General features: G+C 40.8%; 1 protein-coding gene across 3 annotated transcripts in view; it reads left to right on the forward strand.

Moving 5' to 3' along the window:
• The window catches only part of mtus1b (microtubule associated tumor suppressor 1b), a 123,317-nt gene that overhangs the window by 99,518 nt on the left and 9,858 nt on the right, over positions 1-13,941 (forward strand). For all 3 annotated transcript variants that reach the window (XM_052009340.1, XM_052009346.1, XM_052009334.1), the window contains exons 9-11: positions 5,811-6,025; positions 12,523-12,628; positions 12,778-12,851. In XM_052009340.1, coding sequence (XP_051865300.1) covers positions 5,811-6,025; positions 12,523-12,628; positions 12,778-12,851 — 395 coding nt within the window. The remainder of the gene's footprint in view (positions 1-5,810; positions 6,026-12,522; positions 12,629-12,777; positions 12,852-13,941) is intronic.

Consider the following 13,941-nt stretch of genomic DNA (forward strand, 5'->3'; position numbering starts at 1 on the left):
CTGGTAAACCTCTCCAAAGCCGCGACATCCTTCCTATAATGGGGTGACCAGAACTGAATGCAACGCTCCAGATGGGGCCTAACTGAAGTCTTATAAAGCTGTGGAGTAACTTCCTTACTCTTGAACTCAATGCCTTGACTAATAAAAGCAAGTATGCCATATGCTGCCTTTACCACCCCATCAACCTGGGTAGCTATTTTTAGGGAGCTATGAACTTGGACCCCAAGATCCCTCTGCTCATCAACATTAACAGTGTACTGTATCTTTACTTTTGATCTCCCAAGGTACAACACTTCACTAATGGCCGGGTTGAACTCCATCTGCCATTTCCCTGCCCGTATCTGCAACTGATCTATATTCCACTGTATCCTCTGCCAGTCTCCTACACTATCCACAACACCACCAATCTTCGTATCATCTGCAAACTTACTAACCCACCCGTGTACATTTTCATCCAGGCCACTTGTATAATAAATGGGGTGTTGAAGAAGACTTGCAGCACACTTCATCGCTCAAGATATTGAGTATAAAAGTCAAGAAATCACACTGTAGCTGTACTAAACTTTGGGCCACATTTGGAGTATAGTGCAGTTCTGGCCAGTCATTACAGGAAGGACCTGGAGGCTTTGGAGAGGGTGCAAAAAAGATTCACTGCGATGTTACCTGGATTAGCAGGTATTAGTTATAAGGAGAGTTGGGCAGATTTGGGTTGATTTTTCTCTGGAGCATGGAAGACTGGGGTGACCTGATCAAGGTACATAAAACTATGAGAAGCACAGATAAAGTAGATGTCAAATACTAGAAGACATCCCTTTAAGGTGGGGGGGGGGGGGGGGGGGGGGGAGGGGGAGAGGAGGAGTTTAAAGATTTACACACTAAGTCCCTGGAATGCACTGCCAGAGGATGTGGTGGAAGCAGATACAATAATAATGTTTAGACAGGCAGGGAATGGAGGGATGTAGACCATGTGCAGGTAGGTGGGATTAGTTAAAATTAGCATGGTTGGCACAAACATAGTGAGCAAAATAGCCTGTTCCTGTGCTGTACTCTTCTGTTCCATCTATTTTGTACACATGGAAGCTTGGACCTATATCTAATCCACAATTTAATTTGAGGAATTCAAATAAAATGCCCATATCATGTCAGCCATTTTCATTGTGCACATGAAACTTGAGCTGAAATGTGCACAATTCAGGATGTATTCATTTGGTGCAGGCTAGTATGTTGAGTAGAAAAGCATTGAATGCCAATGTCCCTTTCTGATTTAAGGCCCAAAGATATTTTTTCCTCTGCACGCATTTTACAATTGCCATGCTTGACATTGACATGAATTCAAATGTGGAGTGGCTTTTTAGCTTCTGCCTCTCAGAAATAATTACCTTATCACTGAATATAATCCTGCTTTCAAAATTATTCTGGTAGATTTGTTTATGAACTAAACAGATTTGTTTTTGAGCACCAGTTACAACATAGGACAGGCCCTTCAGCCCACAATGTTGTGCTGACATTGCTAATCCCTCCTACCTGCAGAATGTCCATATCCCTCCATTTTCCTCTCATTCATTTCCCCATCCAAGCCTCTCCTTAAAAGCCCCCAGTATGACCAGTTTTAAACTAGGTTCTGTTATGGACTTGTTGAAGAGGAATTTGACTCTACTTGCTGAATGCAGCGGGCTATTTGTTTGCAGGAGGTTGAACGTGGCCAGATACAAATTTTCTTGTTTTGCATGGTTTTTGCTCATTTTTCATGTAGAAGCCTGTGTTGTGATGAGCCAACTTGAGTTGTATTGCAGGCAGAACCTCAGCTAGGCAGTAGATGGTTCAGTATTTAAGATAATTGGTGTCAGAAGAATGGCATTTGACCAGTTAATGATACGTGGTATGATTTGGGTGCTCAAACATTTTGACACCATTAAGTGTGACATCTTGGATTTAAAGACAGCCAACGCTTAGGTTTGTAAATGTATTTCACACGATCTATATCACAGTGGAAATCCTTAACGACAGGTCTGATTTCTTATTAGGAGATTCTACCTTGCATTGCCTGTAGATACTGAAGGATTGTTTTGTTTAACTGTCATTCTTGACACAATTTCAAGCATTTGTTTAAGATGAATCTGAGTTCATGGTGTGGAAAACCATTCACCCATATTCATGCTAGTCAAAATACCATCTCTCAGCCTACAGCTTTGTAGTTTATGGCTTTTGAAATGATTATCCAGATATTAATCAAGATGTTTTGCCTCTACCCCTTCATACTACTTGTAGGGTGGGCACAAATGTCTACAAAAAAAACTCTTCCAAATATTAATGTCACCTGAGATATTGACCATTCTGCAAAGAGAAGCGGGCATCTACAAGTCTATGAAAAATGAGCATAAACCATAAAATGAGAACATTTTGTTTTCAGCCATGTTTAACCACCTACAAACATAATGGCCTACAATGTGGAAACCAGCATTCAGCAAGTAGACTGAAATTCCTCTTCAATTGATTCCCAGCACAACCTATTATAAAACTGGTCACAAATGGTGCTCAAAAACACATCAGTTCATGAAGTCTGCCAGAATAACTTTATGCATCTCGATTTTAAACATTTCTCCCACCCCACCTCAACTAAGCCTACCCTATGCAATCTTTCATTGTAACTGAAGTTCTCTGCATCTTTTCTGGTGCTATTTACCTCCCTGGTGTGGGTGACCAGAACTGTGACCAGATACTAGCTGTGGCCTGCCTAGTATTGTCTAATTGACTGAATTTAAGGCCAAGTTATTGCAGCAGAATGCCACTCCATTCAATTTGTCAGTCACTTGCACTCATGAGCTATTGTCCAAATAGTAATCCATATTGCCTCCTTTCTGTGGTTTTAATTTCATGATAAATCTGTGAGACTGTCTATTATTTTCCCAAAAACCATGTAAACTGTCAATAAGCTAAGCTCATCACTGCCCTTGTTTGTGTAATTTGCTAAATGCTAAAACATGCCATTCCTCTCTTTAAATGTTGTTCCACTTAATGCCTCATCTGAAGTTACTCAACCTACCCTTTCGTTTTAAACAGCACCAAATTAAATCTTCCATTCAGCCACCACATCTTTAGCCAGGCATTGGCAAATTGTCATCAGAACCTATGCTATTTCTCCCTTTTTAAAAGTTGTAGATGCATTTTGTTCAGAAGATGCTGAGTATTTCCAGCATTTTGCTGTGGTGCCAGAGATGTTTGGATTGATGACCACTTTATGAAATTTGTTGGCATTTGGCTTGCCTGATGCACTGTTTGATGCTGGCTGCTACTTGAGGATTAAAGTGCAGATCTTGACCTCCTGTTTTGTATCCTTGATTCTCTTGGAAGCATCCAAGTTTTCCCACAATGCATGCAATAAGACTGTCCACGAATAGTGTTGGATTCTTTATTTAAAGAAGGAAGTAAATGGAAGCAATTCAGAGAATGTATAGTGAATTGATAACTAGAATGGTTCTGTTGCCTTAAGATACAGTTTTATCTTGACTACTTTACTCATGAGTTCAGAAAGTCGGTGGCTTAACATCCTGAGGATCTTTACAGGATGGATGTGGAGAGAACGCTTCCTCTAAGGGAATCTAGAACTAGGGCATCACTATTTAAAGAGGTTTCCATCTATGGCAGATGCATTAGACGAAGTATATTTTGCTTATTGGAACTCTATTAAAATGGAGCAAATCAAATGTGGAAATAATTGCAGTGATGATACAAGATGCATAAAATGTTATACATTTTGAGTTTCTTTTTGCCTGAGAGCTTTACTAGACAACTAATGCTCCTGTTATTGAATCAGACTTGTTTCTGACACAAACTATGGCAGATTTTTTTTTCTGGACCATCACATTACTTGAATGCACAGCCATTGCATTGTCCTTGGATCTATTGTTAGTGCTGAAGAACAAAGGAGTCTGGGTTTTTTTTAAACTGGAAGTATATTACATTATCCAGAACAATCTCTTGCTCGTTGGTAATCAGCTGTGATGTCACTGGGATTCATGCCAGCAATACTCACCAGAGCCAGTTGTTAGTGTGAAGAAGCTGCCCTTTCAGACAGCAGTCGACTGTATTGAATCATTATTTAAGCCTCCTATTTAAAAGTTGTAATTGCAGGAAACAATTTTTTTTTGCTTAATATCATTACTGTATGAGTATATCCTAAAGCATTTGGAAGATTCTTGATCCTTTTGTGAAAAAAATCAGATATGTACATTTCCTCCTAATTAATCTAGAATTATAGGTGGGGCTGTGACGGACAAACCTTGCATTTAAAAGCTTGTACTACCACTTCAATTGAAACTGCACAAATCAGAAAGCCCCTTCCTTGTATCTCTTGGTTCCCTTAATATACAAAAATCTCAATGCAATATGCAATCACAAAGAAGGCATGTCAGCAGCTTCATGGAGTTTGAGGAGATTTGGTATGTCACCAAAGACTCTTGCAAATTTCTGTAACTGTATGGTGGAGAGCATTCTGACTGGTTGTGTCACAGCTTGGTTTGGAGCCTCCTTTGCACAGGATTACAAGAGGCTGGAGAGGGTTGTGGACTTGGCCAGCACAACCCCCTCGTGTCCCCCTCCCCATACACCTTGGGCATCAAGAATGCTCTCTTATTACTGCCATTGGGGAGGAGGTTCAGGAGTCTGAAGACCCACACTCAACAATTCATGAACAGCTTCCCCTCTGCCATCAGACTTCTGAATGACCCATGAACAATACCTCTTTATTCCCTTTTGCACTATTTATTTTTGTAGTTCTTTACATCTTTATATTGTACTGCTGCTGCAAAACCACATTTCATGATATAATAAATCTGATTCTGATCTAACTGTTTGCCTTGAATATATTCAGTGGCTGAGCCTTAGTCCTGTTGGGAGGAAAATTCAAGATTTGCTAAGAACTTCCCTTCTGAGTTTTGAATGTTTCTGAGATGATGCAATTCTGGATTTTGCCCTTGTTTCTCCCTCCTGCAAAACAATCCCAGCCAAGTTCATTTTTTAAATTATTGGTCCCAGTGCCATTGGAATGAGCTATAGTTGTACCCATCGTCCATTCTGTATTTTGACCAAGCTACAAAGGGAAATGCGGCATTGGAATTGTTCCAGGTAGGGAGAGGAGAAGGTTGCTGTGGACGTGATTCTAACATGGCTGTCAGCTGTGCTGGAGGAACACTTAAAAACAAGCATGCAAGGATTGTGCATATGCAAATTTTTATTACTTTTGAGGTATTTGCTCCAAGACCAGTCTTCCTCTGGATCCCAGAAGTTGCCTGCTAAAGGTAATCCTGTTTTATGATCTTGGAGGTAAGGATAACAGCTCCATTTTGTTTTGCCAATATAAACATGAAGAACTTGAATGGTTCCCTCGTGAATTGCTGTAATTCTATATTGAGTAATTGGAACAGAATGGATTTGCTCCATATCAATGTGCAGGGTGACAGGCTGAACTTTAGAGGCCTCCTTTCTCCAGTGATCTTCTCCATCCATTAAATGCCCAAGTGTCTTGCAGGGTTGTAAGGGGCCATTTTTGTGGAGTTATGTACAAAATCCAAGAATAGGGTACTGAGCAAATTCAGATTTTTAATTTAAAATGCTGTCCCTAGTTCATTTCTGTACAAATGCATGAGGTGAAATGCTGTATTGAATTGTTATTGAGTTGGCTTTTTTTTAAAAAAAAGTCTAGTTGGAGGTGCACAAAAACTGATCTATAAGGTTTGCTAGATCTTAAAACTAGAAATTCTCAGGTCCAAATTTTGACCTATTAGCTCACTGACTCATCTTTTGCCATTCAGAGACAAGGAACTCGACATGTGCTCAATTGGCAAAGGATCGGGAAGAACTCCAAAAAAAATATGAAGGAGTCATTCAAAAGCTGTCTGAAGAACACCAGAATGAGCTTAAAGATTTGGAAGAAAGACTGAAACAGCTTTTCAATGCAGAGAAGGAGCATTTAGAGCAAAACTTCAAAAAAGATGTGGAAATTCTGCAAGAACAGCTGCAAAAGGAGGTCTGACTCTTCAAATGAACTTTTTCTTTCATTTCTAGGGTACAAATTTAAAAGCTTGGCTCTGCACCACTTTTTAATGCCATCTTTTTGCCATATTGCGTGATTTAGTTTTGACTAAATGTGTGTACTTTTCAAAGGATTGTAATTATTTGGAATGAATTTTCATTATAAGGGAGTAGGCAGAGAGTGCAGGATCCCCCTGTGGCCATTCCACTCCGTATACCATTTTTAGGGGGGGGGGGAGGGGGTTGGGGGGGTGCGTGGTGATGATAGGAGAAGGCAGCAGTAGCCAGATCTATGGCACCAGGACTGGCTCTGAGTCTCAGTAAGGAAAGGTGAAGGCAGTCAGGACTCTAGTGGTAACAGAACCCATAGTTAGGGGGATAGACAGGAAATTCTGTGGCTCCAAAAGGGTCTCTGGAATAGTGTGTTGCTTCCTGGTGCCAGGGTCCAGCATGTCTCTGAGCTGCTGCAGAACATGCTCAAGGAGGAGGATAAGCACCAGAAGTTGTTGTGCATATTGACACAAATGACATGGATAGAGAAGGGGTGAGGTTCTGTGCAATGAATATAGGGAGCTAGGGAAGAAGTTTAAAAAGCAGGACCTCGGGTAGTAACTCCTGGATTAATTCCAGTGCCACATGCTAGTGAGGGTAAGAATAGGAGGACATGGTAAATGTGTGGCTGAAAAATTGGTGCATGGGGCAGGGATTCAGACCTTTGGGCCATTGGGATCTCTTCTGGGTCAGGTGACCTGTAGAAGAGAAGATGAGTTGCACCTGAACTGGAGGGGGAAGCAGCAAGGAGGCAAATGAGAGGATGGAAAGTGATGCAGAAGTCAGTGACAGCAAGTTGAGTAAACAAGATGGACAGGAGCACAGCAGGGAGTGAGAAAAGATGAAATTGCACTTATTTCAATGCAAGAGGTCTGACAGGCAAGGTAGATGAACTCTGCATGGATAGCTACATGAGACTAGGATATTTATACCCATTATAGAAACATGGGTAAGTGAGGGACAGGATGGGCAGCTTGATGTTCCAGGGTACTGGTGCTTAAGGTGAGATAGAAGTGGAGGAAAGGTGGGGGGGGGGGCGCGCAGGGGAAAGAGTTCCATTTTTGATTTGAGCTGAAGCAGGGATGAAATTACTGAAGGATCATCCAGTGAGGCTTTGTGGGTGGAGCTGAGATAATAAGGGGATGATCACCTTCGGGTTGTACTATTGGCCCCCAAATAGTCGACAGGAATTAGAAGAACAAATATGCAGGGAGATGCTGGAGAGTTGCAAGAAAAATAGGGTTGTCATAGTAGGGGATTTTAACTTCCCTAACAGACTAGGACTGCCATTCTGTTAAGGGCTTAGATGGGGTGGAATTTAAGAGTGTACCAGGAAAGTTTCCTCAGGCAACAGGGCCACCCTAGGGAGAGGGCAAAGCTCAACTTACTCTTGGGTAATAGAGCAGGGCAAGTGACAGTGGGGGAGCACTTTGGGACCACTGGCCATAGTTCTATTTGTTTTTAAAATAGTTATAGAAAGGGACAGAACTGGTCCACAGGTTCAAGTTCTAAATTGGGGCAAGGCAAATTTTGGCAGTATGAGACAGGAGCTTGCAGAAGTTGATTGGAGTAGGTTGTTTGTGGGTAAAGGTACCTCCAGCAATTGGGAGGCTTTAAAGGTGAGATAAAGAGCACTTGAGGTCTGCATGTTCCTGTTAGAGTGAAGGGCAAGGCAGGTAGGGAAGCCTCAGATTTTGAGGGCCTGGCCAGAAAAAAGGAGGCAGCATGGGTTGGGTACAGGCAGCTGTCATCAAGTGAATCCCTGGAGGAGTATAGGAAATGTACTCAAAGTAAATCAGGAGGACAAAAAGGAATAAGATGACTTTGGCAGAGAAGGTTAAGGAGAATCTGAAGAGATTTTATAAGGATATTGAGGGAAAAAGTAACTAGAGAGAATAGGGCCCTCAAAGACTGAAGTGTGGAGCTGAGACAGATGGGTGAAGTCCTCAATGAATCCTTCTGTTTTTACCATGGAGAAGGACATTAATAATTTGGAACTAGGAAAAGTTAATTGGGGGGGGGGGCAGGGCGGGGCAGGTGGTCTCGTGGATAGTCCACATTACAGTAGAGGTAATGCTGGTGTCTGAAGGTAGACAAATCTCCAGGTCCTGATTAGGTATATCCAAGAACACCATAGGAGGCTGGAGAAATTGCAGGAGCTCTGGCTGAGATGTTTGCATCATCGTTAGCCACAAGTGAGATGCTAATAGATTGGAGGGTGGCTGATGTTGTGCCTTTATTTAAGAAGGGCTGCAGAGAAAATCCTGAATTATAGTTTAACATCTGTGGTAGGCAAGTTTCTGGAGTGGATTCTGAGGGATAAGATATACATGCATCTGGGAAATACTGGTTGATTAGGGGTAGTAAACACAGCTTTGTGTGGGAGATTGTGTCTTAAGAACTTGAGTTTTTTTGATGTGACCAAGAAAGTCAATGAAGGCAGGGTGGTAGATGTGGTCCATATGGCCTTCAGTAAGGCCTTTAAGGTTCCATAAGGTTGGCTGCTCTGGAAGGTTAGATTGCAGGGAATCCAGGTGGAGCTTGCTAATTGGATATACAGTCGGCTTGACGGTAGAAAGCAGAGGGCGATGGTGGAGGGTTGTTCCAATGACTGGAGTCCCATGACTGGTGTGCCTCAGGTCAGTGCTGGGCCCATTGTTATCTATAATCAATGATTTGGATAAGAATGTATAAGGCATGGTTAGTAAGTTTGCTTATGACACTGAAATAGGTGGTATAGTGGATTGTGAAGGTTATCAAAAATTTCACTGGGATCTTGAACAGCTGGGTAAGTGGGCTGAGGAATGACAAATGGAGTTTAATTCAGATAAGTGAGGGTGTTGCATTTTGCAAAGTCAAATCAAGCTAGGACTTTCACAATGAACAGTAGGGCCCTGCAGAGTGTTGTAGGACACAGGGACCATAAAGTTCAAGAACATAGCTTCCTGAAAATAGTCACAGTATACAGGGTGGTGAAGGCGGCTTTTGGTATGCTGGCCTTCATAAGACAGGACATTAAGTATAAAAGTTGGGAGGTCTTGGTGCAGTTGTATAAGATGCTGGTGAGGCCTCACTTGGAGTATTGTGCTCAGTTTTGGTCCCATGCTATAGGAAAGATATTATTAAACCAGAAAGTGCAGAAAAGATTTAAAAGGATATGCCAGGTCTTGAGGGACTTGAGTTATAGGGAGAGGCTGAGACTTTTTTTTTCCTTGGAACATAGGAGACTGAGAGGTGATCTTAGAGGTGTGTAAAATCATGAGGGGCATAGATAGGGTGAATGCATTCAGTCTTTTTCCCCTTAGAGTTGGGGGATTGAGAACTAGAGGGCATAAGTTTAAGAAGAAAGGGGAAAGATTTAATAGGAACTTGGGGCTTTACACACAAGTGGTATATATGTGTAATGAGCTGCCAGAGGAAATGGTTGAGGCAGGTGCCATGTCAAGTTTTAAAACGGTTTGGGTACATGGATAGGAAAAGTTTAGAAGGTTATGGGCCAAACATGAGCAATTGGGACTAGCTTGGATGGGCATCTTGGTCAGTATGGGTGAGTTGGGCTGAAGGGCCTGCTTTTGTGCTGTACAACTCTGATTGCACTTGGAGGCAGCCAGTTGACCCATTAAGCCCATACTGGCTCCTCATAAGCTTCACGTTTTTTCCTTTCAATATCTAAGACAGCTCCCTACTGAACACTACAATTAAATTTGTCTCCTCTACTACCATGGCAATATATTCTGGGCACTAATCACTTGCTTTATAAAATTCTTGAGTAACTTTGATTTTGGTTGTCTTTAATCAGCACGTCCAAGTTTCTGTGCATTGAACTGAAAGGCAACTGATGCTCTGTACACATGCTAATCTAATTAACCTGCTCATGAGGCTTGAGCTATCCTTTAGTCCTAAAGATTTGCATTTAATTTGAAAGCAACACTGTTGGTTCCCTTAATAGTACAATTAAGGGTAGTTTAAATTCTGTCAATGCTAGATAAATTTTATTTAGATTGTATGGGCTGCATTTTTTTTGTCAGCCTTGTGTACTATTTGTGTTTAAGTATGCCAAAAAAAACTTGAGTGGCAGCATTAAAATTCCTCACGTTTTGTTAAAGCTGTAAATGTTTAATATTTAATTGTAACATTCCAGCACACTACAGAGTCATCAACTTCAAATATATCTTCACCATTAGGTCGTAACCCAGGAGTATTTCCAACATTGTCCATTTCTAATTCATTGACTACTGAACATGAATTGCTTCCATTGAGTACTGAACAGCTTTTGTAGGCTGATGAAATAAAACAAAGAGCCCACATCTCCATGTTATGCCCAGATCTCCATTAAATGGATGAAACCCTACCCCCTTCCTCGTGCCAAAATGCCCCAAGAGGGATGCTTGTATAAATTGTCATATGTAGGTATCCTGTGATCTTGTTGCCTTGATGATCCAAGTATTTATCAATGACTTAAATGAGGATGCACAGAAAATTCTAAATTTAAATACTGTGGGTGCTCAAAATAAAATAAATGGAAAATGTTGGAAATACTCTACAGGTCAGGCAGTATTTGAGCATATTTCCTGCATTTTGTAAGTGCAGGTCATAGGCAAATGGTTCATGATTTTATGAAATGAGCCATTGTTGGACTTAATGCTTTCTTTGCTCTGCCCAAAATGCTTTGTCTATTTCCCATTAATCAAGAACACCTGGTGCCATTCAGTGATACTTCAGTGATCCATGTATAGTAGAGGTTCTTCTGTAATCACTAGCACCAGGTTATGTGATGCTGCAGGATGCCTTGTAATGAGAGATGAGAACTTCTGAGAAAATGCCTACACATTTTTAAACTGATACTTTGACTTGAGAGCTGCTCAGTGTAGATTCCCCACTGCCTTGTACATCTTGGACACAAACCTGGAACATTATTCCCAGTAAGTATGACTAGAAAAATATTGGAGTAGGTCTAATGGGTTGAGTATCCAGCTGCTGTTCATAAATTAGGAAAACACCAATTCGACTTATTTGGCTTGTAGTGTGCTTGACACTTGAGTGATAAGGTTTAAAGGTTCTAGTCCCATTACATATACTCCAATTGTAATTGCTGGAGAGCAATTCCTTCAGCTGCAAGTTCCTCCTCAAATTAGCTTGGAGCCCATTTATCCACTTCATCAATGACCTTCCATCCCATGGTGGTCAGAAATGGGCATGTTTGTTTATTAATCCATGTGCAGCTCTTCAGACAATGAAACAATCCTTTCCCAAATAGTGTTTTGGGTATAACATATGGGCAAGGATTAGTAAGTGGCAAGTAATATTTGTACTGCCAAGTAATTGTATACAAATTGATATTGAAAAGCTTTATTGTCACAAAGTCCTCTGGTTTCAACTCCCTGGGGTTTGTTGTTGACTGAAAACTTGACTAGCCACAATTATTTCATTCACAAGAAAACTTCAGAAGCTGAATATCCTGTAAAGTGGTAGCCTCTAAACAACCGAAAGCATTTTCACTATTTACAACACGTCTGAAAAATAAGTTTATTAAAAAGTACTCAATTTTTGGTTTCTGGGTGTCAACTGGTGAGCTAGCACTTCTCATCCCTAATGGCCTTTGAGAAGGTAGTGGTGAGCTACTGCTTTGAACTACTACAGTCCTTCTGGTCAAGGTAGTCCCATTGTGAAGTTGGCAAGGGAGATCCAGGATTTAGACCTAGTGATGATAAAGGCAACATACTTCCCAGTCAGGATGGTGTGTCACTTGGAGAGGAACCTGAAGGTGGTGGTGTTCTAATGCACCACTGCCATTGTCCTTGGTAAAGATAGTGGGTTTGGGAGGTGTTCACAGTAGCCTGGCCAAGTAATGTAGTGCATTTTGTAGATAGTGGCTGCAGTGTTTACTGTGCACCAGTTGTAGAGGCAGTGGCTGTTGGGGATAGTTAATAGGATGCTAATCAAATTAGTTGCTTTGTCTTGGTGTCAGCTGCTTGTGTTAGTGCTGCACTCATCCAGGAGAGTGGGGAACAATCCAAAAAGTTTCTAACTTGTTCTTTATAGATGGTGGAAAGGCTTTTGGGTGTTAGGTCAGACACATACTGCATGATGCCCAACCTCTACCCTGCTCTTACAGCCACATGTCTTGTGGCTGGTCCAGCTAAGTTTCTGCTCTGTGGAGACTCGAGTATTAGTGAGATGATACCTCACCTGGACAAATGCATCTCCAACACAAAGGTTAATACTAACCATGATATCTTGTGATGGTTATCCCTCATCTTTGAAAGATCATTTCGTCATTACCAAAATATATTTATAGGAATTTGCTTCAATAGTTTTGTGCAATGATTATATTTCATTAGTTCATTAATTGTATCAGATTTGAGGATATCCTAAACCATGCGAGTGGTGTATAATTGCATGATTTACTATTTAAGGCCATTAATTAATGTCTCTGTTTAGGTTGAAAGCTTAACCTCCAAGCATGAAGCCCATAAACTAGAACTTGTTGCAACCCATGCAAAGAACCTGGAGTCCCTCGAGAGAGACTATCAACAGTCTTTGGCAGGTAATCACTGACTGGTATAATATTTTAGCAATGGAATGGCATTGTGAAATGAATAAATTGTTTATAAATAGCTGACAAATGCCATCCAGTCTTGTGTTTGATGTAATCTTGTAACAACAACATAGTTTAAACTTTGTCATTCCTTGCAGAACTGACAAGATCACATGAGCTGGACCAGAAGACACTGGAAGAGAACTTTAAAGAGAGACAATTGCTGTTTGAGGTTAGTGTAACAGGCTACCAGGAAAATACTCAGCAAATTGGTTCTACATTGAGTAGATGCAGGAGGCATGTATTGTGCAGTGCCACTGAATGACTAGGCAGTTGTTTTGGTGGTATTTCAGAGGCAAAATCTGCCCTGGGGAAAAACTGCATCTCCATTGAAACTAAATGCTCCGAGCATAACCATCACTAGTGAAAAGTTTCAGCTTAACATATCTGAAGGATGACTTGTCGACTATTGTATGCCAAATAGAGAGTGCTGCATTCGGTGTACAGCTGGGATCTGAAATCGAAGCTAGGTTGAGGCAAATTAAAAAAAATTTAACAAAATTAATATCAAGCAAATGGATACAAAATCTGCAGTCCACCTAATAATTGGAACTTCTAATGATAAATGTGAAGTTTTCAGTCTAATCATGCTACATTGAATGTAAGAAGACACAAGATGAGTTAAGATCATGCTTGTCATGCTCTAATGCAAGTTGTCAAATTTGAGGTAGTCTTGTTTCAAGATTGTAATATTTATCAGTGAGACTATCTATAACATTCATGTGCTTGAAGAGGAAAACTTCAGATGCTGGAAACACTCAGCTGGCTTAGGTAGCATCTGTGGAGAGAGAAACTAACATTTTGGGTTGTTGGCCTTGTGTTCAATGTGTTATCCAGCAAGTCCAGTGGCTTAGCATTTAAGGTATTAGAGAACAAACTAACAAACAAATAAAATTTGACAAATTTTGTTTGTGACACAGCACTAATGTCATTGAAAGCTATTGCATTGTTGTTGCAAGACAACCTGCCACTCCCAGAGCTTGGATTGCCCTGTTTTTAATACTTTATCCACTGGATGACCAATAAATACTACAAAAGCAATATTAGTCATCTTAAGAACAAGTGTAGAAGTACAAGGAAGGGTTGGGCTCATAGAATGACACAACAGGAGGATGGTTCCAATCTAATTTTCCAGCTCTACCTTCAACAGTGTCCTTCTGCAATGTTATTATTTCCACTATCATGTCTCTATTATAATTTTTGTTCTTCATGACATTTGGCTACTCATTCTTTCACTGGAAAATGGTTTCAGCATTTGCTTT

The sequence above is a fragment of the Pristis pectinata genome, chromosome 2, assembly GCF_009764475.1.
Source record: "Pristis pectinata isolate sPriPec2 chromosome 2, sPriPec2.1.pri, whole genome shotgun sequence".
NCBI classification, from domain to species: domain Eukaryota; kingdom Metazoa; phylum Chordata; class Chondrichthyes; order Rhinopristiformes; family Pristidae; genus Pristis; species Pristis pectinata.